This window comes from Echinops telfairi, unplaced genomic scaffold (assembly GCF_000313985.2).
Source record: "Echinops telfairi isolate 266 unplaced genomic scaffold, ASM31398v2 ScPeMD7_7410;HRSCAF=8448, whole genome shotgun sequence".
Classification (NCBI taxonomy): Eukaryota; Metazoa; Chordata; class Mammalia; order Afrosoricida; family Tenrecidae; genus Echinops; species Echinops telfairi.
The window spans coordinates 3,617,950-3,643,532 of NW_022111310.1; the positions used below are offsets into that span (position 1 = coordinate 3,617,950).

The following is a 25,583-nucleotide window of genomic DNA, read 5'->3' on the forward strand; positions in this document are numbered from 1 at the left end:
ATTTAGCTAAAGAGGTCACTCTGGGAGTTAAGCTATGAAGATTGAATAGATGCAAGCGGGCATGGAAGTTAATGTTTCTCTGGCCGTTTCTGCAGCCAAGTGGTTTGTGTGGTTGGGACATATTGGTACTGCCTGGTTGGCTTTACTGAGAGGACCCCGATCTCAACTAGATGATGCCTGACTTCTCTGGGTGTCCATGAAGGGGGGAAAAGAGATCAGTTCAATATAAATATATATCCACTACCCCACTATCACAAATCCTTCCGTGTGACAGCTCCTAAAGTACAGTGAAGATGTAACGGTAATAGCAATTTCACATGTTGTTCCTCAGTGGGGGGGCGAGGGGGGGAGCCTAAGAGTACATAGTTCTTGCTGATAAGAACAGCACACCCATTAAAAATTTAAAAATGCAGTTTGTTTCAAACTGGAGGGCAAATGCTGGCCTGACGTTGGTGACTACATACATAACAAATTCAAGATTTTCTACACTTGGAAACAAAACTTACTGTTTAGAAAAACACCAGGTCTGACTCGCAGTTCTCAACAGAATTCAGTTTCCAAGAGTGAAAACAAGCTTCGTGTTTTGAGTAATGCAATGAAATGGATTATGGTAGGATGGAGACTGTGTTATTATACTGAATATTGGATTTGTTCAAACTCTTAGTCTCTTGAGAGCTTTTTCTAGCAGACTCTTGTTCTCTTCTTCCAGCTTTACAGTGTTTCTGCCACCTCTGCACGAAGGACAATTTCACTTGTGTGACAGACGGGCTCTGCTTTGTCTCTGTCACAGAGACCACAGACAAAGTTATACACAATAGCATGTGCATCGCCGAGATCGACCTGATTCCTCGGGACAGGCCGTTTGTATGTGCACCGTCTTCCAAAGCTGGCTCTTCTACCACAACGTACTGCTGCAAGCAGGACCACTGCAATAAAATAGACATCCCAACTCCCGGTAAGTGATTGTAGCAGGTTTCATTTCCTCTGATGTTACAGAACAGCTGTAAGACTCTTTGTTACAGTTTTAGGACCAGAAGGGATCTCAGAAATCATCTAGCCTGTGTTTCCCAGAATGGGTGGTATCCAGTAGAGCTGCAGAAGCAGATATCTACACTCTGTCCTGGGTTATGGGCTTTAGTACAAATGTTTTCCATTGCCAAGGGAGTGTTGAGTTATTAGTCATATAGATGTATGTAAAGAAGCATGTATGTTTGTTTGCAGGCCAGATAAGTATGGTCACCTGTGATCTAGCCCGGTATGCTCAGTTCTGAGCAAGCAGTAGCTGGTGCATGGTAGCTGCAGTTATGAGAGTGGCCAAGATCCTGGCTTTGCTGGGTATGTGTTGTTTGACAGGGTGGTTTCAGAACAAACCTTCTCCTAAGGAAATGATCACAAGCCCCCAAAGCACTCTGTCCCAGAGTATCCTCACTTTGTTTGCAGAGTGAATTTCTTTTTCCTGTAAAATGTCTTCTACTTTCTAAAGCAATTTCTAAAGATTAAGAACGGCACTAAATAGTTCAATGCCTTCATTTTGTAAATTTGACATGCCTTTATGATCTATATCTATATGTACTCCAGTATAAGCCGACCCGAATATCAGCCAAGGCACCTAATTTTACCACAGAACTGCCTTAAAAATGTGCTGAAAAACCCGGCTTATACTTGAATATATACGGTGCAGAAATTATTATACAGGATTTTAGATTTTTGGTGCTCTCAGTAATAGTGTAGGTGTCCCAGTGACACAGTTGGTAGTACTTGTCTGCTAAATGAAAGATTGACAGTTCTAACCACCAACTTCTTGGGAGAAAGGAGGCAGCGGCGGTTCCAGGCGGTTCCAGTGGCGGCAGTGTAGGTTAAGCTGCAGCTTCAGCCTGAGAAGGAAGCTCCTGGGGGGCAAGTCCAGGTGGTTAAAAAGACTAGAAAACATACACCTGCAAAGTCAGCAAAGCACATGTAGCAGTTAGAGACCACAAACTGGTAGAGATGTATACAAAAATGAGTTGTTTTGGAATAGTGAGGCTGTCAGTAGTTTTTATTTTTACTGTGTGTGTGTGTGTGTGTGTGTGTGTGTGTGTGAGAGAGAGAGAGAGAGAGAGAGAGATTGATTTTCCCCTGCTGTGAACGTGGCATAGTGGGTTATGTGTCGGGCTGCTAACTGGGTGGTTAGCTGTTTGAAACCACCAGCAGCTCCTTGGGAGAAAGGGGAAGTTTCCATTCCCATAAGGAGTCACAGTCTCAAAAATCCACAGGAGTAGTACCCTACTCCTATGAGTCAGAACTGGCTCACTGGCAGTGAGGTTGGTTTTGAGTTTATGAACATGTACTGGCCTTGAGATAAACAGAAAAGACAAAATCCCTGTTATGAAAAGGAAGGCTTTTAAAGGGGGCACTGCTGTAGAGTATTGGTTGCTTTATGAATAACCTGGTGGCGTAGTGCATTATGTGCTGGGCTGTTCAGCCCATCAGCCCATTCTGAGGGAGAACAGTGAGGCCTCTAGGCTACTGCTGTAAGACCTAGAGCACTGGAAACCCCAGGAGCAGCTCTAGACTACCCTCACAGAGCTGCTGTGAGTTGGAATCTACTCTGGCAATGGGTGCTAAGTGGGGAGATCTTAGAATGGCGGCAGTAGTTGGGGACTATATGGAGAGTGATTGGTGGTGTCAGAGCTGGTGATCCTAACTGAAGGCTGGACAGACAAGAGGGACTGGAGAAGCCTGGGTTTGAACCCTGAGAACCTCTGTATGGATGGTGGAGGGTCAGGAACACGTGAGTGCTATCTTCACAGTGCTTCCATTAATGTGTATTTCACTTTCGGCCCATTTTCAGTAAAGCCACAGCCTGTCCTTAGCCCCGTCCAGCTGGCAGCTGTCATTGCTGGCCCAGTCTGCTTCGTCTGCATCTCACTCATGTTGATGGTCTATATCTGCCATAACCGCACTGTCGGCCACCATCGAGTGCCAAACGAAGAGGACCCCTCATTGGATCGTCCATTCATTTCGGAGGGCACTACACTGAAAGATTTGATTTATGATATGACAACATCAGGTTCTGGATCAGGTAATGGAACGCTTTTCTTTTTCCTAAGACAGAAATTCCTCTGATGCTGAGTTAATCCTACTGGTGTCTCCGGGGTGGTGTAGAAGGTTAAGCACTGGACTACTTGTTGAAAGGTGGGCAGTTGGAACCCAGCGGCACCTCAGAAGACAGGCCTGGTGATCTGGCTCGGAAAGGTTAGAGCCTTGGGGAGGAAGTCTGCGGACTGTAACAGGCCACCAGACTTCTCAGGACGGACCTGACGGCAGCTACATGCTCTCTGTTGCAGCAGGTGATTATTTGGCTGGTTAAAACCCGGCGTCCTGTGCCCACATTCTAGACTGGAGCCTGATAAAGGTCTTTAAACCTGATCTGTATCGAACTGGCTAGTTTTGTGTAGATAGATTGGAACGTGCTTTTACTTTCCAGGCAGACCAGTAAGTCAGCTTCACGTTTGTATAAGTCCAAGGCACTTACACTGGTAAAGTCTCACTCGCTTCTCGGACACGGAGCGATGAAAAGGACAAAGGCCCTTCCCGTGGCTCAGGGGAAGGGTTGTGCACACGGTCTGCCCTGGGCATAGCTCCCCAACCCGCCCAGGCTTGTTTCAGCAGTGTTGTTTGTGTATTTGGAAGATGGCATGACAGAAAGTCTGTTTGGATTTGTCAAGGTTATTTGCTTTTTTAATGTTGTACAAAATTGCTGTTTCGGCTCAGGTTCTTCCCACCCCTTAACTAATGAATTCTTAGTCATTTTATTTTTCACTTAAGAAAGCAAGCTAACCAACTGATTATTTTATTATTATTATTAAAAGATCATTTTATTGGGGGCTCTTACAGCTCTTACAACAATACATATATCAGTCGTATCAAGCATATTTGTACATATGTTGCCATCCAACTTGTTATTTTTAAGTAGCTTTGTGGATCCATAGTCCCTATAAACAGTTGCTTTTCCTAGTTATGTTTGTTGATTTTTGTGAGATCATGAATAGATTGGTTAAATGTCTGACTCAACCCCCGAAGGAGATTTGGGCCTGGAGATGCTTTATGGTGAAGCTAGCGGGTAATTATCTTTTTATTTTTGCCTGCGTGTAGTTTGGAACACTACTAAGAGGAGGAACACATCTATCCCCTGAAATATTGGAATTTGATGCTAGGCCAGTAGTAAGTAGATCTAGTTTCCAATCCAGGCTTTGTCATTGTTTTGCTCTGTGACCTTGGCTAAACCATGTTTCCTCTCTGGACTTTGTTTCTTCCATCAATGAGATGCAGAAGTCATTGTTTATAATAGTACTCCTATTTTTAAAAAGCTGTCCTTTGAAAAGTATACGTCAGCTTGAAATGGAGGCTAAATAAATGGGTAAAAGGAAAGATTTGGAAATGCAGCAAATGAGGATTTCACTGATTGTATAATCAGATAACATTAAAGGAGCTAGCTTATTCTGACAAATTATTTGTGGGCCAAAACTGTGGTAACTAAGGACCCCAAATCCCAGAAAATCAAGGTGTCTGCTGATCATTTGTAACTAATCCCTTGGACCAGTTCTGTTGTTGGCAAATTTCTATTCAGGGAAACCAAAGCAACTCGTGTCACTTGGCATGGGTGGTACATGTCATGTCTCAAGGGGAGGAAACCCACCTGGATGATGAAAGATTGCTGCGAGACTGGCAGTTGATTGCTGAGTAAGAATGCAGTTCACCTTCACCTTGTGTGATATTGACATGAAATACAGAAGGGGAATTCATTCTTTTCCTACTGTGTGTGTGTGTGTACTTCCCATCAAGAACAGCAGCTCTCTGTCCAAGCTTCTCTTCCTCCCGATCTACTTGGCCCCCATCAGCTGGCTAAGTTGCTGGCCAGCTCTGACTCTGGGCAGTTGGCTGATGTCTCAGGCCCGAGTGCCATGTCTTTAAAATGAAAGTGATGAGCCCTGCCCTGGGCACATCATTGGATTAGTTTGAGGTTCAAATGAGATCAGCAGTTTTGTGAAAATACTTTATATAATACTTTATGTCCCTGTCACAGATGTTAGTCCTATTGACAATTTATTGAAAGGAAGTCATATAATATCACTTTGCTTCATAGTCCAAAAAAGGCTTAAATAAAGGCTCCTTTAAACTGGCAGGGGTTGTGGTGTGCTAAGGGTCCTTTGAGTTTACCCAGACACAGGCTGCCTCAGGAGTGATAGCAAAAAATGCCATGTTCCCCTCCTAGTCCTGCGAAAGTCTTAATGCCACATTGTGCATGGGACTGATGCCTGTGGATAAGTAAAATGACAACTTATAATAGCCGTTTTAATCTTTCATTTCATTGAGGATGTGCTGAAACAAGCCCTTCTGTGTTGGGAGTGCTTGTTTATTAGCCGGTACCCTGACGGAAACTAAGGAGATCCCGCCCTCCATCTGTCTCCCAGAGGGTGTGCTTTTGACTGGACACCCACTGAAGATAGTGGGAAGCCCCTCTGGCAGCACTTCCTTTGACGCTCACCTGATTCTTGGATGCCTGGATCTGGATCCGTGGTGCTGTGTGTACTCATGCTTAATGAGATTGAGAAGGGGGCCCATGTGGACCTGTTTTTGAGAGTCTCTTAGACCATTGTTGGTTAAGTCTTCTGCATGCTTATAATCTTTTGTAACATGTGTGCTGCTCAGAAATGCTTCCTGTTGTCTGCTGCCTGTGGCCCTGTTTCCCTGCTGAAGTTTTCTCTCAGTTGGTTCTAAAGGGATGCCAGTGAGGCAGATTAGAGGCCTGTATGATTTCTTTCAAAAGAAAATGACTACTTTTTAAAGTGCTCAGGTGTTCATGCAGGTTATGTTAACCAGTACAGATAATTTACATCTTGATTGGTTTTGAATTTTCTGCATCTAGAATCCAGTGGTGAGTGGAGAAGACAGAACTTTCCCTGTCTTGTTAGTCTCTTGACCATGCCAGTTACGTAAGTCCTGAATGAGTCAGGCATTTCCAGGCTTCCGTGTGCATCCCTGTTCTCCTTTATTGTGTGCCTTTGTAACTTCCCGTGTAGGCTCCTGAAATTAACTCTTCGGTTCATGTTGAAGTCTGTACCTGATGTCAAAGCATAATTAGGGATTGAATATTCATAGTATGAAAGAATTCCTTGTAGGATTTCTTACCGGTTTTTGCTAGTAGTCTCCTTATTAAAAACAGTGTTCCTGCATAATGAACTATTCCTTTGTAGGAGGTGAGAAGGGACTGGAAGTGGTACCCTCCAAGAAATGGAAAGGTGAAAAGAGCTTCAGATTACTTTAAAATACTTAGTGCTTGATTGTATAAGTAGTTTCACAGTAGGGGAAGAAGGGCAGGAAATTTCAGCCTCAAAAAAAAGATTCTTAATGAGACGGACCAACCCAGTGGCTGCAGCAAAGCGCCCAAACATCGCTGTGAAGCTGTTGCAGGAGTGCACAGTGTTTCATTCGGTTGCAGGTAGAGTTGCTTTGAGTTGGAACCCATCCAACCGCACCTGATACCATTTACCAGTCATCGTACCAAAAAGACTTGGTTGATGGTTAGCATTTCAGGGGAGCTAACTATGATCAAGAACCAACGGTACTGAATGAAGACGTCCAAGCTGCACTGGAGGCATCAGCGGAGAAACAAGGCTCCAGAAGTTGATGGAGTACCATTGGAAATGCCAGCAAGCTGAAGAGGCACTATACCAAGAAATTTGGAAGACAGCTACTTTGCCAACCGTCTAGAAGAGATCTGCATTTGTGTGCACTACAGAGAAAAGTGACCCAACGGAATGTGAAAGATTATCAGTATCATGAATATCTGAGATGTAGTCAGTTGCTATGGCCTTTCTAGCCATAATGCCTTATGTGATGTATTATACTTTCTAGCCTCTGTGCCTGTGGTTGTAATCCCAATTTGGAGGGAATTCTTTTTTATGCTAATGGGCAGAAGTAAGGTGGGATGTATTCTGAGTCTCCACCTTACTAGAGGGTAGGAACCAAGTCACCATTGTTTTGTTTCCTTGGGGGTGTGATCTGCTGAAAGACAAAAAAACGACACTTCAGTAGAAGAGGGTTGTCTCAGAAGCAGAACAAAGTGAATTCCTGGGACCATCGAGAAAGAAGATCCACCCGCCAAGAATGCTCAAAATCCCTGCCCAACGTGGCGAGGCCACACTGAGGCAGAACAGCGGCCAAAGCCCGGAGACCCTGAGAATGGAGCATAGGAGCAGTGTGGAGACCACGAGGCTGTGAGCAGAGCAGTGGGTGGACTTCCTGGTCCATAGAGACAGAGGCCAAGGGACCACTTGGCTGAGAAGGTGGAGGGCCAGAAAGAAACCTGGCTGCAGGCTGAGGAGAGGTTGCTGTGGACCAATGTATCCTTACTCATCAGCAAGTTAACTTTCATAGTTAACTCTCATAACTGCACGTTTTATCTGTCCATTACAAGTAATCATCAAACCCAGCAAAGAAGTAGAGTGCTGTGGGAAGGCAGTTGGTGTCAGCACAGGTGAAGAAGTACGGAGGGTGGAGGTGCGTCTGACTGCTTCTTATGGCACGTGGCCTTGGGCTGGTGACGGGTTGGACTCTCTTCTTTCGTGTAGCAGAGGAAGTCAGCTATGGCCCATGGCTTTTCCACAGTATCACATACAGGCAGACTATTTCTGATCATCCAACAATGGTTGGAGGAGTACATCCGCAAGGAGGTACCAGAAACTCAGGCTGGGTTCAGAGAGGACATGTAATGAGGGATGTCATTACTGATGTCACATGGATTTTGGCTAAGAGCAGGGAATACCAGAAAGATGCTTTTACCTTTGTTTTCCTGACTATGCAAAGTCACTGGCCTGTGTGGATCCTACAAACTGAGAAGAATGGGAATTCCAGAACCACCCTTCATTGTGCTCATGTGGGACCTCTATGTAGAACAACAGAAGTACCAGTAGTTGTTAAAGCAGATGTGCCTCAGACTGTATCCCTTTCACCAGACTTATACAATCCAGATGCTGAGCGATTGTCTGGGAAACGATGTAGGACGCAGAGAGCAGCATAAGATGGAAGGAAGCCTCATTAATAGCCTGTGGTACATAGATGGAAGAAGCTTGCGTGCTGAAAGTAAAGAGGACCCGAAGCACTTACTGATGAGGAGTACATCTGGTTCACGTGTGAACATCAAGTACTCACAACTGGACAAGGAAAGCAGTATCACGATAAACAAAATACTGAAGCCGAGCTTTCCCCGTGTGCTTGGATCCCTAGCTAACGCCCATGGAAACTGCAGCCAGGAAACCAAACAGAGTACTGTGTTGCACAATTTTGCTGAAAATACTTCTTTAGAGTGCTTTACTGGTGTTCAGTAGCCAGGCCCTAGCAAGTAAGTTGCTTGCCTTGAAATTATTTCTGTAGTAGTTTTTTTTTACGATTAAAAACTACAACAGAATTTACTTGGTTTCTTGTGTTCACACACTTTTCCTTTTAACCAGATTCATCTTCCTAAAATAAGATACTTCTTTTTTCTTTCTTTCCCTTCAAAGTCCTTTTCCAGAAAGCTTTAATGGTTCCCCTCCCCACCTGTAACTTAGCAGTCAGAATTCATTCTTCCTGCTTCTCTCCCTGCTTTTATCCGAGCTGGTTCTCTGAGTTCCTTTCACTCCTTCTTCTACCTTTGCTTTGCATCTCTCATTTATGTAAACACCCTCCTTCCTTCCTCCTCTATTCCTCTGGGCCTAAAGCAGAGCCCACATTCCACTTTGTTTAAAAGCCTACCTGGGTTTTAAACCCAAAGCAGGACTTTCTCCTTTCTTTTGTTGTGTTTATTAGCTTCTTTTAATCTTAGTGTTAATTATTTTATGCAAATCTCATTTATATTTCCATCAGGTTGCAGATTCCTTAACAGTAGCTCTGAAGAAATTTCACCTTTCTGGGCCTCCCGCTGGTGCCTCCCGTGGGTCGGAAGCCCATGGTTGTTTATGTTACACAGTCTGGATCTTTTTCTTCAGGTTTACCCTTGCTTGTCCAGAGAACAATAGCAAGAACGATTGTGCTACAAGAAAGCATTGGCAAAGGTCGCTTTGGAGAAGTCTGGAGAGGAAAGTGGCGGGGAGAAGAAGTCGCTGTGAAGATATTTTCATCTCGAGAAGAACGCTCATGGTTTCGTGAGGCAGAGATTTACCAAACCGTCATGCTACGTCACGAGAACATCCTGGGATTTATAGCAGCAGACAATAAAGGTTGGTGACACTTGCTTTTCCTTATACCGAGTGTAACAAAATTGACTTGAGCCTCTTTCTGGTTGTAGCCGCTCTACATTTTCCGTTTGGGTGAGAAGTCAGTATTTGTCATATAGATTAGGCTCACCAAATTAGTCAGATTATATTAGAAACCTGTAGAAACAGGAACTCCTTAAAGATAGCCTTGACTCTTGCAGCATGTTTCTAAATAAAACTGTTGTATAAAATGTAAATAACTGGAGGGCAGTGGGTGCCTGTGCTATTTTAGTCCAAAACCGTTATTGCGCATAGTCATAATAATCGAGAAAGACACATAAACCAGTTCACAATTTGGGGGTAGGGCAAGGCTCAGATGTTCCTTTTCATTAGGGTTCCAGTAGGGTTCCATTGTGCTCCCTTAAGTGGATCCATCTTTTAAGTAAATTCATTTAGATAGGAAAAGATGGTTTGTCAAAAATATAAAATAGCCTTGCCATTAGTAACCATGAAGTAAACTCAGTTAAATAGGGGCATGGGGGAGGAGGTTGATCTAACAGTCTTCATCACGGCTAACCTTTGTGTTCTGTGGACACTGCTTCCTGTAGCTAAAGATGTCCGAAGCTTAGGGGTCAGATCAGATGCTGAAGAAAACAGGGAGGCTGAGTCGTAGCTGGGGAGAACCCTGGAGTCACCAAAAAGTGACTGCAGACACTACTTCCGATGCTCCTTTCACTTTCTTAGCTCCTGTCGAAACCTTTGTGCCCACAACTATTCTCAATAGCCCTGGCCACAGACGTGCTTCCCCTGCAGCTGGCACCCCACCCGCGGGTCTTACGGCCCATGAGACACCTCCAGACATGCACATTCAGAACTCCACTCTCAGCAGCCCCATCCCCGTTAATAGCACTTCCCAACTTCCCTCTTTAAAAGGGCAATCACCTTTTGTTTACCTGTCTGGAACTGTATTCAGCGACGTTTTCAAAATACAGTTCTCTGTCTTCAGTTGGGGAGTTGGTGATGTGTATGTTTCTCTCTTATTTTCAAATTGACTTACCGCAGGCACGGGTTACTTGTTTATTTTCTAGGCTTTTATTTGCGGAAAAATTCAATGAGAGAGAAAAGTTGAGAATCCGATTCTGGCCTTCCACCACGTTTATCTTTAACGCCCCATCAACTTTTTTGCTCCTGACTGAGTTGTCTTGAAGTTGGCCCCAGATAATATCTTCCTGTTCATAAGTATTTTAAATTTGGATTTCTAAATGAAGTTTTTTTCCTTTGAGGAACATAATTGCACTACCATTTCTACTTTTTTAGATGCCATCAAATACCTAATTTGGGTTCATATTTTCTTTTAAATGTCTTAGGGTTTTTGTTTTTTAAAAACAATTGCTTATTCCAATTAGGGTCCAAAGTCCATATAGTGTATGAGTTGATAGTTCTTACAAGTATTTTAAATTTCTAGATTCTAGATTCCCCCTTCTTTTTTTCTCCATATACAGTTTATTTGTTGAAGAAACTATACTGCTTGCCACATTCTGGATTTTGCTGATGGAATTTTCATAGTTCCTCTTAACCTGCTTCACCGTATTTTTCTGAAAACTGATAGTGCTGGGGGCTGAATCTGACTCAGGTTTTGTTGTCTTCCCCAAAAGGCATAGTAAGTTCATTGTGTGCTTCCTCTTTCATCACAGGATGAAACACATCTTTTATTTTCATTATCTCTTTTTATGATGGTAGAGACAGTGATGAATGTGGCTAAATTAGATTATTGATGTTAACAATAATACCATTATGATTAGTTAATAATCAATAAAAACTCATTGTTCCTTAAAGCACAAAAGCAGTGCTCACAGTGTGCCAGAATCCTTAGTTCGTATTTTCTTTTGCACTTGACACCAGTTAGCTGCATCCAAATTTTCATTAAGTGCTGTATGACCCTGGGTTCTTTTGCTTGTTTGTTTATTCATACTCTTAATAGTTAGCTTTGTTTCCTTGAACTCTTACTCTTTGATTTGTATAAAGGCTCTAATTCTACAAATAGTGATTACTGTACTCCCTTAATGATCAAATCTGCATTTCGAGGCCTAACCCTGCCCTTTATAAAGGCATGTCTCAAGTTGCAAGCATACAACCCGGGGTGCCAAGAGCTGGTACTGCGTCACCTCAGTTTTCTCGTTGTGTTTGTTCAAGCACTGTTTGGGCTGGTGCTGTCATCTGGTGGTCACCATGGGAACTAGCTGACCCAACTACTGGCTTTTCCCAGCTCTTCTTTGCTTCCCTGTTAGGGGCAGCATAGTTAGTTATACATTGGGCTGCTAACCACAAGGTCGGCAGTCTAAACCACCAGCCATTCCTCGAGAAAAAGACGAAGCTTTGTACTCCTGGAAAGAGTTGCCGCCTCAGAAACCCACAGGTCCAGTGCTAGCTACTCTGTCCTGTCGGGGAGCAGGGACTCAGAATGCCCCTGCAGTGAATGTGGTTATGGTGAGAAGGACACTGCCCAGGACCCAGTCCTGCCACCCTTTTCCCTTCTCTTCATTCCTCCGCACTCAGGCCGTTCTGCCTCAGGCAACCCTTCAAATGGGTACCCTCTTCCTTCTGCCTACCTTGTCAGTTACCTCACGAACATCGCTCCTTCCACCTGCCCGTGTGCTGTTTATTTGCCGACTTTGTTGAGCCCTTCAGAGTCCAGGCATGGTTGACCAGTCAGTGTGCACATAGGCTCCACTGATAGCAGCTAGATCAAGAAGCAGAAAAGGGCTACGTTTGAACAGTCAGTTTTTAGAATCACGAAGAACAAGTTTATAAAGAACCTTAATCTGACCCTAAAGGCATCTTCCAAAAAAGTTCCCATCTCCTTCCTTTATCTCTTCTCATCAGAATTCCAGTTCTTCAAGTAACAGCAGTCAAATATAAAGGTGATCTTATATCACTTTGGGTTTTGTGGGTTGGAGGGTTTTTTTGCCATTGATTGGAAAGGAAACAGCACGTATTAAATTTTTGCGTGTGAGATACTGTGCTTCATTGCTTTAAAAATCTATTTTTAAAGACTTCTTAGCAACCTTGCAAAGTAAGTCTTGTTCTTGTATAAGACAAGAAACAGAAGCTTGGTTGGTTAAGAAATGTGTCCAAGGTTACATCTTCAGTAACATCCTGGGCCTGAATTCCAGCCCAGGTCAGAGTGACATTAAGTGTGCAACTCTGCGGAGTCCCCCTGCCTCCTTGTATTGTCGTCATGCGCTGTTGAACCACCATTTCCTCAAACATGTACCATACCAGATGTTTCCCATATTTAAATTTTAAGTTAGATAGGATTTTGTGGACCTGCCTAGGAGTCTTGCCAGAACCTTCCCCACTGCGACACCATCTCTTTGCTGAGGGACTTTCAGAACTGCCTGTCTGCACTCTGGTTCAATCCCCAGTCCTTTTCCTCCCCTCTGACACTTCCAAACCTATCGCAGCTTCCCCAGGGGTCAGTGGTCCTGCTGTTTTTGATGTTTTTCTAAGAAACCTTAGGATCATAATCGGCTGACTCTGTGACCTATATGCATGTATAATGTCACTAAAGCTCATCAGTTCATCGATACATACTTTCAGTTTTGTCTCATTAATATTTCATTCCCACTGACCACACGAGGCCCTAGATAGAGCTCCTTTCTCCAGCCTCTCTCTCCTCCTCTTGTTTTCCTTCTCTCCCGAAACAACCTGCACATCAGGCCTGAGCCAGGCACTTTCACAGGCATTAAGAGCCCAGCTCTGTAGGCTAGAGACGTTTGTGTAGGTTATTTATGTGGGCATGTTATGTTTAAGAAAAATAATCCTTGATTCAGCTCAAGAATTGAAGTCTTATTGCGAAACTCTGAAGGATATGTATGTGGATGTATCTTGAAAAGTATAAGACACAGTACAGATAAAAAAAATGAAGGAAATACATACAAACCAAAGGTGGGTAATATGTTGCAGGTATGTGGTTCAGGATTGATTGTAAAGGTAAACGAATCATTATAATCCGACTGGAACATTTGTTTGTTTTGCAGACAATGGTACATGGACGCAGCTCTGGTTGGTTTCAGATTACCATGAGCATGGATCTCTCTTTGATTATTTGAACAGATACACAGTTACTGTGGAAGGAATGATAAAACTCGCTCTGTCCACAGCAAGCGGACTTGCCCATCTTCACATGGAGATTGTTGGTACCCAAGGTAATTCTTTAAGCCATCCTATTGTTAAACATTATATTCTAATAAGCGTCATGTCTATTTTTGTGCCTTCTTAAAGGTAGCAGCCTGTCTTGTGATTTTTGACAGCGGTCAGTTGTGTGTCTCGCGGTGAAGGGAGTGTGTCAAGTGAAAGGTGAAAGTGGTGTGTGCTGGTTCCTGAGGTAGAGAGAAGGCGATCTCACAGCCGTTGTACAGTGGGAAATGATATCACTTCCGGTACGAGTTTGGGGAGGCGCGGTTTTGTGTCACGTATGTCAGGTGCCATGGTCCCCGTCTGTACCCCTCTTTCTAGGCCTACCCTACCGAGTGCACAGCTTCAGGTCACATCTCGGCCAGCCTCATCTCTGTAATTGTCATCTCTTTTAAGTAACAGCTTTGAGAGATGATTCAATGCCATGTAATTCACCACTTAAAGTACACAAGCACCTTCCCAGAGTTGTAGCACTCTTGCAGCAGCCACCTCCCCGGCCCATTTCCTAAGCCCTGCACGTCCACCAATTGACTTTTACTCTCTGTCTGTGGATTGCCCTACTCTTGACATTTTTTATAAATGAAATGAAATCATACAGTAATCACACACTATGAGATATCTGTGCCCGGCACAAATATTTCTTTCATTTAATATGTCTATGGTTATTTTTGGGGGCGAGGGGACTTCAAAAAGTTCATGGGGAAAAAATGAAATGAAAAGATACTGGATTTTTTTCCTGTGAACTTGTGTATTGCTTGAATATGCTGCATGTTGTAAACCCGCTGATCTGGATGTTCAGTGGTGTCTTTGTAGCTTTTGAGTACTGCGTGAACATTAGTATACGGGTTTTTGTGCGGACATGTTTTTCATTCTCTTTGGGTGTATACCTAGGAGTAGAATTGCTGGATCTATGAACATTCTGTTTTGAACCAGTTAAGAAACTGACAGGCTTTTCCAGAGCGACTCCACCATTTCCTATTCCTACCAGTGGTGCACGGATCACGGTTCTCCTTGTTGCGCATCTTCATCCTTTTTCACAGTCCCTTCCCAGGTGTTTTGTATTTGAGGTGGTCCTCTGGAAGTGAGCACATTCCAATGGACAGGAAAGGAAAGGGTCCATGTACTTGGGTTCCTGGGCAGGAAGTGGGAATACATGACTAGCTTGCCAAGTCTTGGATTCCTTAGACTTACAGGCTTTTGGAACATTATTTGGGATGTCTTATGTCTGTTTTCTTCAAAGAAATGAACTTTCAGTAACTTTGGCTAATGTTTCGCTTGAGGTTGAGTTTGGTAATTGCCTGGGTGTTGCTGGTGATCTGGGCTGGAGTAGAAAGAGAGTCTTTTGAACTTGAAGTTGAGGCTTGGCCTCGGCATTACCTTTTAGCCAGCTTTGTTTAATTTTTGTTTCTTCAGGAAAACCAGCCATTGCACATAGAGATTTGAAGTCAAAGAATATCTTAGTCAAGAAGAACGGGACTTGCTGTATTGCAGACTTGGGATTGGCAGTAAGACACGATTCAGCCACGGATACAATTGACATTGCTCCAAACCACAGAGTGGGAACAAAAAGGTAAACCTATTAATAATTGTTTAATACCTTGTGAAATCTATTTCTTTTTTCCCTCCTTCTCACATGTGAGTGTGTACACACACACACACACACACACACACACACACACACCTATCTCCTGAGACTCATATGTGTGCCTTATTAGATTGCCCACAGGTAGACGATCTCATCCATGGTCTTGCCTACCCTGAAGCCAAAGCTTACCTGACTTACAGATGCCTGATGATGAAAGGTGTCCCTTCCAGAAAATAGGATTGCTGCTTATCTTAATTATAAATGTAATAGTATTTAATGTTGTAGAGTGTCTATTTACATGTCAAGCACATTAATAGTGCTATCATGTATGTTATCTCAGTTTCTTAGAGTCTTTGGCATGTCCTGCGCCAAGAGCATATTTTCGCCACCATCTCCCTAACCCATCCTCCACCCTTCCTCTCATTCTGGTGGCTGCTCAGGAAATAGTTGTCGCATTCCTGAACGCTTAGTAGGTTGGTTTAATGACCACTAAGGCACAAATGGCAACGTTGCCATGTGGGTGTTAAACCACATGCCAGTTCTGTCAGAAAGCTGACGAGCTGACATTTGAACCTGGGGCTGGCTGGCTTCAAAGCTCCTGCTCTTGCTGCGTGCGTCCCAGCATGCTGCCACACCGTGTCTTCACCCCTGCCCAGCTGTTCATGCTGAATTCATAGTTTCTGCCTTCTGGGATTCTCAGAACTCTTGACTAGCTCATGCAGCCAGGACAGTGGTTGCCACAGCTCTTTACAAGTCCCGCCGTCTGATCTGAAATGTCTGAATCCACAGCAACCCTACCATGTGGCATACGTGTGCGGAGCGACACTCATTTTCACTCGGTGGAGTGTGTCCCTCTGTTCCTTTTATCTTGTTGCAGTGAGAAGACTTCGATGTTAAAGTATATAATCCCTGCATCATACATGGCAAAACAGGTGGTGTATGTTAAGGCCTTTGTAGTAGTCACGATTGTCTATCTGTGTCTTTCATTGGAAACTAACGCCCTAAGCTAGCTTAGCATGAAACTGCTGTTTTAGTTTTTTATGGGATTCAGTTGACAGTTAATTTTCACGCTAGTGTGAACATCTAGTATTTTTCTTGAGTCTAATGTAATCTGTTATATATTTTACCTACATATCTATATAGTATAGAGAGATGTCTGAAATGATGTTCCTCAAACAGTTAACCATGTGTAGTAATAATAGGATGATTGGGGATTTTTTCGTTCACTTTTTATCTTCACAAAACCAAACTCTGCCATAGAGTGGCTTCTGGCTCATAATGATGCTGTCAGTTGGGATAGAACTGCCCCGGGTTTCCAAGACTGTCACGCTTTATGGGCGTAGAAAGCCTCGTCTTTCTCTTCAGGAGCCTCTGCTGGTTTGAACTACTGACCTTGTGGTTAGCAGCCCAACTTGTAACTACCATGCCACCAGTCTCCTCTTTTTATTTTAGGACATTTTAAATAATATGTAAGAAGCATACTTTTAAAGGCAGTAGAAGCATCTTCAAAGGTAAAGGTTGTACAGTTGGTTAATTTTTCACATTCTATAAAATAAAATACTGTCTTCTCTTTTAGGTACATGGCCCCTGAAGTTCTAGATGATTCCATAAATATGAAACACTTTGAATCCTTCAAGCGTGCTGACATCTATGCAATGGGCTTAGTATTCTGGGAAATCGCTCGACGATGTTCCATCGGTGGTAAATTGCTTTCCCTTTCCCAACAACTTGTCCCCAAAAGAAGTTGTTCAAGAGTTACTTTCTTTTTGATTGGTTGCAATGACACAGTCAACCGTGTGAGCTTGTTCTACAGCTGGTGGCCGAGCGAGGGTGCCTGAGAGAATGAGGGACAGCACATGGCGTGCAGATGCACAGCTTTGTCCTGTTGTCTTCTTTTCTGTGGCCGCCCACATCTTGGGACACATCTGATCCTGCCCTCTTTTATCTTAGAGCAGGGGTTCTCAACCTTCCTAATGCCGCAACCCTTAATATAGTTCATGTTGTGGTGATCCCCAACCATAACATTATTTTCATTGCTACTTCATCACTGTCATTGTGCTACTGTTAGGAATTGGGCGACCCCTGTGAAAGGGTCATTCGACCCCCAAAGGGGTTGCGATCCACAGGTTGAGAACCACTGTCTTAGATGGTTGTTATTTAGAATGAATGACAGATAAGCCACCTAGGAGATGTTTTTTTTACGTGTGTATCTGGTCATACTGATAGTTTTTTCCTTGAGACTGGGGCTGCTTGCTCCCACATGATACTCTTACCTGAGGAATCCTCATTCCCTAACTTGGGAGTAACTTTGGATCGTGTCAGAGATGGGCGTCTTGGTTCGGTCTCAAACTTCTGCTTGTGTGGTTGTTTGGTATATGTCACACAAATAATTTAAAAAAATAATGAGTTCCTACCCCTTCTTGGTGGGTGGGGTATTCTTTTTAATCTTGATGATAGCCTTTGCATCCAACTTTAAAGATAAGTGTGTTTTAGCTTTTAGATACTCATTCTGGACACCTGTGAATGTTGACTTCTGAGACACTGTAGTCCAGGGCGCCTGCATTTGACAAAGAGACACAGGCCACAGGCTTTTGAGGCAGCAAGAAGTGGCATCTATCTCTGCATCGTAGTAAATGTGGAATGTTCTAGACAGATGCAAATGGGGGAAGAGATTTGTACCACAGATTGACTATAGAATTCATGCCTCCGAGGCTGAGTGTGTATTCCCCTCTGCCCTACAGAATGAGGTCTCAGTTGGTGCCCTGATTGGGGGAGGAAATGTCAGTCTTACCCTCGCAGCTCATAGTCAGCCATCATCACAACCATCTTTGTTGGTCCCTTGGCAACAGCTCGTTTCAGGAATTAATTTTTTGTTTTTTCTTGAACCGTTACAGGAATTCATGAAGATTACCAGCTGCCTTATTATGATCTTGTACCTTCTGATCCATCAGTTGAAGAAATGAGAAAAGTTGTTTGTGAACAGAAGTTAAGACCAAATATTCCAAACAGATGGCAGAGCTGTGAAGTGAGTGTTTCTGTTGGATATTTCACAAATTTCTAAACGGCTTATTAAAGTGAAACTTTTTCACTTTTCTTTAAGGAAAAGAGTCAAAAGAATGTTCTTTCCCATTGCAATTAAGCCAGTGACTAAAAACAGAATCATAGAACTGGCCAGCATAAAAATCTGATTATGATTCTGTTTTTATTTTTAAAAATGAAGGATTTAGACAAATCTGAAGGTGGTATGTTTTATTGATCTAATTGCCATGTGACCTCTCACCAGGAATTTGTGGGAAATCTTCCCAGCAGCATCCACGCTGCTCTGTTAACGTCAACTCTGAGAAAAAGTTTCAGAAGTGTTTACTTAGTTCTTAATGTAAAGTCATCATGAGACTGATTTTATTTAGCTGGTCCTTAATTGCTAACAGTTAACCATTGTTACAGCCTTTCCCTCAGTGTGGAAGTCTTTCTTATTCAGGAGGGATGGAAAACTGGTCTTGAAGGAGTTGATTTGGCATCTTGAAATCACACATTAGGACTCCATAGAACTCTCGGCCAGCGAGGTCCCAGCTGCTTAAAACATAATCAGATATCCAGGCCCAGATAGGACACGTGACAGCGTGCTCGAAGAATTTGCATATGACAATTTAACAAAAGAGAGAGGCACCAGATTTTGTCTTTTTAAAACTTGGTCTGAAAACCATTAAATTCAGATTTGAAGTACTGTTTCACTCTTTCAATAATTAGAGCAGATTAGTATCAAACAGATGGCTTTTAGAACTAAAACAGTTAACAGTGAACATTAAGAGCACTCTTGCAATTTGAAGCTTCCATACTATCTTGCTGAATTAATGTCACCGTTGTCGTTTCTTTCATTCGATTTCTACGTGGTCCGTACTAATCTGGATTGTGCTGTGTCGATCTCTCCGTGGGTGGAGCACATCAGGAACAGGAAACACGACATATGCATACCTGCGTCTCTTTCCCTTCACGGGGGCCTGCTCACTCAGGGCTGGTTGCTCTGTGGGCTCCCTGTCTGTCCACTTGTCCTTTGGGGACTTTGCTCACCTCTCATCCTTGGTTCCCTTTGCCCTTCTCCCTTCCGGAATTCTCTGTATGCCTGCTTTCTGCTTTACTCATTTACTAACTACTCTCAGGTCTCTGCTCAGATGTTCCCTGGTCAGGCATAGCTCCCTTTCTACCTGTTTCCAATGGCCCTTTCCTTCCCCAGCATGCTGAGCACTTAGCATGCCTGACATATTTCACTCACTCACTTGCTGGTTACAGAACCTGCCCCATTGGAAGGAAGCTTTGTGAGGACGGGCTGTTGTCTTTCTTGGCTTTGTTAACCCCTCACACCGAGTTAGAATGGTATCTGTGAGTGTATATGCACATGGTCTTCAGATCTGGAAAGGAATGTTCATTTCTAGGGCATGTTGCTGAAATACTTCTGTAGATTTCTTCTCTGCCCTTTCTTTGTCTTATTTCTCTAACTTTGGCTAGCTATTTGGATGTGGGTGTTCCTGAGTAGATCTACTACTTTTCCCTCCTGTTTTTTATTCTCAATTCTCTGGGAGATTTTCCAGCATTCCGTTTGTCTTCCACATGAGCTATCTTCATGGAATTTCAAGGAGCGGGCTTTTGTTCTCTGGATGCCTGGTTTGTAGCCTCCTGTTGGTGACCAGACAGCCCATAGCAATACCGGAGGAAATCCACAGCCAGGGAAGAAACGAGAAAGCACGTGTGGTCAGTGTCTTCCCTCCCTGAGGATGGGAATGATAAGGGGTTTGCGTTCCTTCCTTCCCTGAGCCAGTGTCTCACCAACAGTGCCTTTACCTGTTCTCTTCATTCTTGAAAAGGGGGCTCTGGAAGCTGATGGGAAGCCTTGCGAATGGAGCCCATCAACTGGCCATTAGGGTGGCCCTTGAAGAACCACTGCTTGCAGTCCCTGGGTCTCTCCCCATGGACAGATCACGTCCTTGCAGGGGCCACTTCCGGTCTTCTGGAGAGATAGGTCCAAGTTGCTGCCCAGGCTGACAAGAAAAGCAGTTATTAGTATGTGCTTAGCACAGAACTTTCTGCCCTCCTCTTCCCCAGGCCAGAAAGCTCTGTTTCCCCTCCCTCGAGAAACAACAACTGTGATTTGCTGTCTCTTGCCTTCTGCTCTGGTGGAAGTGGGGCTGTGTGAGGTTGAAGGGCAGGTATGTGGTGGGATCCCAGCTCCTTCATAAGCATATTGTGAACTGATCCTTGCGTTTAGAACCAAGCTCCATCCCCACATGGCTCTGAGGTAGTGGTCGTAGCTAGTGCCTTGGTTTGCTGGGGAGTTCCAGGCTCCTTCTTGCTTTGTCCAGTGCTGGGTTAGGGTTTCGTTGGTTAGGTCTGCTGCGCTCTCCCCGGGCCATCTGCTTCCTGCGGCTGGCCCCGGCCTGCTGGTAGAGTTCTGGGTGGTTTCTGCTCGTCGTTCTGAAACAGAAGGCCGTGCCCATCCTGCCTTCAAACAGACACTGCACGGGCAATGGTTCTTTCCCAAACCCATGGTGCACGCCGTCAATCGTTTCTCTCTTCTTTCCTTGCAGGCTTTGAGAGTAATGGCTAAAATTATGAGAGAATGCTGGTATGCCAACGGAGCAGCTAGACTGACTGCTTTGCGGATTAAGAAAACACTGTCTCAACTCAGTCAGCAGGAAGGCATCAAAATGTAACTGCAGCGTGGCCTGGGCTGTGCGAGTCCTTCAGCACCGCCCCTGGCTTTTGTGCCGGAGGTCCGTTCTACCTCACTGCGAGGGGACACAGGGTCGCTTCCTGTAGCAGCAGTGGGACCAGGTCAACTAAGCACTCCCCGGGACTTCTTGGATCCAGGAAGCAGCCGTGTGGATCCTTCCTGTGCACTATGGACGCTTCTGTCCCAGGGCAGCTGGAGATGTTGTGTAGTTGACCTTTATTTTCTATTAACCTGAAGCGTGCGTGCGCGTGCTTAAAGATGACTGCTGGTCTTAGCATTGGTAACTCTGCTGTGCTGCAGGTCATCTTTGGCAGTAGACGAGCTGGATTGCTGAGCTCCAGGAAGCACTGCTTCCTTTTAGAGAAAGTGACTTACTCCTGGTAGTACATTCTCAAGAGGATGCTGAACCACTAAAGTAAGAGTTTTCTTGAATCAGACTTTGAATGTACTGTTCTTAATTTTCAGGATTTTAAAACGAACCCATGAGTCTAAAAATGACCTCATATCACAGTGAGGAACATAATTTATGCAATCATATTTTGTATACGATTATTGTTCTTTCACTCATTCAGAACATTACATGCCTTCAAAATGGGATTGTACTATACCAGTAAGTGCCACTTCTTGTCTCTCTAATGAAAATTAGTAGACTTGCTTAAAGTCTCTGTGTTTTAAAACTTGATAGTGTTTGCATTTTGAAAGTTTTATTTATCTGGATAACCCACATTTTTTTCTTGTTTTAATTTTTGGAAGGGTTTTCCTGGTGTTTCGTTTGTATTCCATCTTTAAAATGCCTTTCTCCAACCAAACTGTGCTTGAACCACTAACGCAATGAAGTGTCGGTGACTAGCCGGCTGCCTCCGAGCGGGGTTGAGCATTCACACATCCAACGCCCCAGGTTCATTGTACTGTCTTAAGAATATATTTTTGAAAATCGAGTGGCACTCTCTAGATACCTATAGTACTTTAGTGTAAAATTTGTAGCATGCAGACTAGTTTCCATAAAAAGTTTGTCTAGCTACTTTGGAGTTGTGTGACATTCTGCAAGCCATTTTTTTCCCCCTTTATCTGATCAAAGGCAGTGTTATTTTTTTTTAAAGAAACTAATTACATTTAAAGTTGGCATGGTTCGTGTTAAATAGTAGACCTCTTTCTAGGAGGGTGAAGGTCATTCAGCATTGGACTAGGTAGATGACAGGTGTGCGAGGGTCTCCTTTGTTCTCGCCGAGTAAGCTCGATGGACTCTGTGACTTTGTAAGTAAGTGCAGAGGTAGTGCGGCTTTGAGGGTTTTGAGAAGGGCAGCTTTTAGTTCGGTCTTTCCTTAAGTGTGCAGGTATTGCACCTGCTGAATTTGCATAGCAGAGTAAGGAACTCGGCACGCCCCGTCCATATTTGGGAGAGGTGGGAGCTAGGGGATGCATGGAGAATCTGTTCTCCATTTACAGATGTTTGCAGTCGAATGTTAAAGGCAAACTCATCATGGCCTCCTCAAGTGACATTGAGCTGAGCTTCTAAGAACTGGCTTTTAACTTCCAGTGCTATAAAGTCTTTGTAAGGGTTTCACATTTGTCAGGGTTTTTTAATCACTGTGATCTTGTTCTGGATGAAACAAAACTTACCAGCTGTGAGGCAAGACTTTGAGTTTATAGTGCTATCCATTGCCTGGTGAAAGGGTTAGCCTGACCTTTCCAGTATTTGGGCCCGTAAGAGAGAGTAGCCATTCACACCGACTGTGGTGCATTTTGAATAATGTCTTATTGCTTACACATGGTAAGAATAAATTTTAAAGACTTATTTGGTCTTAAAACCAAAGTGATCTTCGAACAATACCTTTTTTCAATTTCATGTGTTAAACAGCATGAGGAAGATGTGCATAGAGGCTATTTAGTATTTTGACTAAAAATTTGAGCTTTTTTTCCTGTAGTTACCATGATTTCATTGACGCAAGAGAATGAACCTGAGAGGTTTGCTTTCTAGTTGTCTTATGTTACCTGCTGAATTGCCGAATAAGCTCTGTGATCAGGTACTTTTTTTTCCTTTTGACATTTTTAAGCCTACCAGATCTGCTTTATGAAATCCAGGGACCAATGCATTTTATCACTAAAACTATTTTCATATAATTCTAAGAACATACCAAAAGTTCTGGTACATGATTTCCCACTTTCATTATAAAAGGTGGTCAACTTTTGCTGAAGGTATTCTAAATTAAAATCTCAGATTTAGCTACAACTATACTGTTCGTAACCTAGGTGGATGCAATGTACTTTTGATGAGTCAGGAAATTTTCTTAAAAGTTGGAATTTACTTTTAAATTTGGTCTACCTGACACCACAGCTAATTCTTTTTTTGGTTAGCAGTGAGCCCCAGTTGGCTAATACTGAAAATGAAAGTGACTTATAAGTGATGGAGCATGATTATTGTGGCCATAACTGCAGGTAAATTTGGCCTGAGTATTAATTTTGCCATTTGTAAACACAAACCTTTGTTTTTACTGCCTATCCTAAGATGCTTCGCCTCCCAAAGTCAACTTGGCTAAAACATCTGACTAATTGCCAGTCCGCTTCTGGCACATTTTTCCAGTGTGCCAGAGTAATGGAGATGCAGAGGAGTGGGTAGGACCAAGTGAGGCCTAGACACCCCGGGACCTTTTTTGATATGCAGGTCTGTGTTTGCCACCCTGCCCTCCTGCCAGTCCCTGCCTCGGAGACCATAGCCTTGCTGGCAGTGAAGAGCTGCTTTTGAGATATAGTGTGAGACAACTGGCAGAGGTTGTGGGGCACACTTCTGGTTCCTGGATGCTGCCAGGTAGGGCTGACCCTCCAGAGCCCTGCCTTGACTGCAGCCGTGGAGGAGTCGGGGTGGCAGTGAGGTTGCGGCAGAAGCTGTGACTGGTGAGTTGTATCCTCTCTCGGACCTGGCAAGCCCTGCCTCGCCGAGCCTGTGCTTCTGCTGTAATGACAGTGCTCAAGAAGTGCCTTGAGTCCGTGTAGAATGCCTTGGCCATCGGGGATGTCAGAATTCAGATCTTCCTGGGACGTCTATGTGGGCCACTTAGCTGTTTTTCAGCCCTGAATTACTTTTGCTTTCTCTCTCAGAACAGTCAGAAACAGCTTTTTTTTTTTTAAATGGCAGCAGAATGCAAATAAAGATGCACAGTAAAATCTGTCTCCCACCACTAGACGTGTACTATCAGGAGCTGCTCTGCACCCGTGCACTGAACAAGGGTGGTGATTGTGAAGCAGCTGTGTCCTGACCATGGCAATGCCCTGGCTCCCGCGGCGGAGATTCCAAGTGATGGTTCTGTTACAGCCCGGCAGAGAGCGGCATTGTAGGGAACAGACTGCCGGAAGCTTCCTGTGTCTGCTCTGCATGCTGGAGTGCCACTGCTGTTGGCCCTCTGCAGGGGTCTGTGTGCTGGCAGTTCTCAGCCCCCGATGCAGTCTTCGTCTCTCATTGTAAACTTTGAAAAATGGGGTTAATAACATTCAGCCTGTTTGCTAAAGTTTGAAAAGAACTTCAGTGGATTTTCTTTTCTTGTTTGACCTGATTTGTGAACCGCGTGTCATGAACCCTGGTTTGATCGCCCTTTTCACATTGTGCCCACGGAACAGACGGTTCCAGGCGTGTTTGGTATTTCTTTTTTGTCAAGGAGATGCTTCAAAATGTCAATTGCTTTAAACTTAAATTACCTCTCAAGAGACCAACATACATTTACCTCACTGTGTATATAATGTTGAATATTTGTCAGCATTCTCCAAGTTTGCAGTTTTATTTCTATAAAATATGGGTATTATGTTGCTAAATGGCTCCAATGGTACTGTATTGTTGATATTTGTACCCCCAAATGACATCACACTTTACTTTCTGTTTTCTATCTTTTATTGTATGTGTGCACAATTCTTTTGGCTTTAGGTAGTATGTTATCTGCCCTTCCAGATATGTAAAGAAAAAACCCATATCCAGTTTTCTTTAAGTTGAGAGATTTTTGAGAAACTTGTAGAAGAGAGAAAAACATAAACTGCATTTCTCCATATGTTTTTTTAAATTATGTATTGTATTTGTAGTAGTACTATGGATGCATTGTAAATAGAAGCAGTTGAGTGATGCTATGTTAAGTCCTAACACTACAGTAGAGAAATGGAAGCAATGCAAATAAATTACTCTTTGCCCGATGTGCGAGTAGCATAATGTAAAATAGAGTGTGGGTATGCACCCTTCTCCCCTTCCCCCTCATCCACCACCCACCCTCACCCCCACCTAAAAGTGCCCCCCCCTCAGAAAAAAAGAAAAGTCTAGGTTGGTATGTGTTGTGAAATGTGATTGCTGTCAGGTGGTGCAGAAAGGGTCTTTGGGTTCGAAGAGAGCAGGCAGCCATGGTTGAGAAGGACCGCCTGCCAGAGATGCCCCAGCCAGTGTGGTGACCTCTCCCCACAGTGACGGGGCTGTCACCTGTGGATGGCTGGGCACCGATGCGACATTTATATTCAAGTGGTGGTGTTATTTTGGGTCTTTGATTCTTAGAGCTTTTCAATAATTTTCAAAGAAGAAAATTTCGTATTCATTCCTAATTTAAAGATAGGCATTTTTTTTAAAAGCTAAATTTGATCTGTTAGTTTGCTAGACATGAAAACTAGGGAAATGGTGGTAAAAGCGGGAAGGTGTATCCCAAAACACTCAACTGACAGGGGCCTGGGGGTGTTGCAGGTGAGATGGCTGTTCACGATCAGTCACTTCCTCCCAAAATCTGAACATAGGGATTCTGTTTCTTCTTCTTATGGTAAAAAGCAGGTTAGGGAAAGTGAGATTATTTTTAAATGACAGTTTCAGAGACGTAGCAGAATTAGATTTTAATAGGGTCTC

General features: G+C 43.6%; 1 protein-coding gene across 1 annotated transcript; it reads left to right on the top strand.

Moving 5' to 3' along the window:
• The first annotated feature begins 701 nt into the window (after positions 1-701).
• On the top strand, positions 702-24,895 carry TGFBR1 (transforming growth factor beta receptor 1). Its single transcript, XM_004710986.2, has 8 exons — positions 702-955; positions 2,831-3,061; positions 9,009-9,239; positions 13,256-13,423; positions 14,826-14,982; positions 16,574-16,698; positions 17,892-18,022; positions 20,577-24,895. The coding sequence occupies exons 1-8, from the start codon at positions 820-822 to the stop codon at positions 20,700-20,702; spliced, it is 1,305 nt and encodes a 434-aa protein (XP_004711043.1). The 5' UTR covers positions 702-819; the 3' UTR covers positions 20,703-24,895.
• The last annotated feature ends 688 nt before the right edge of the window (positions 24,896-25,583 follow it).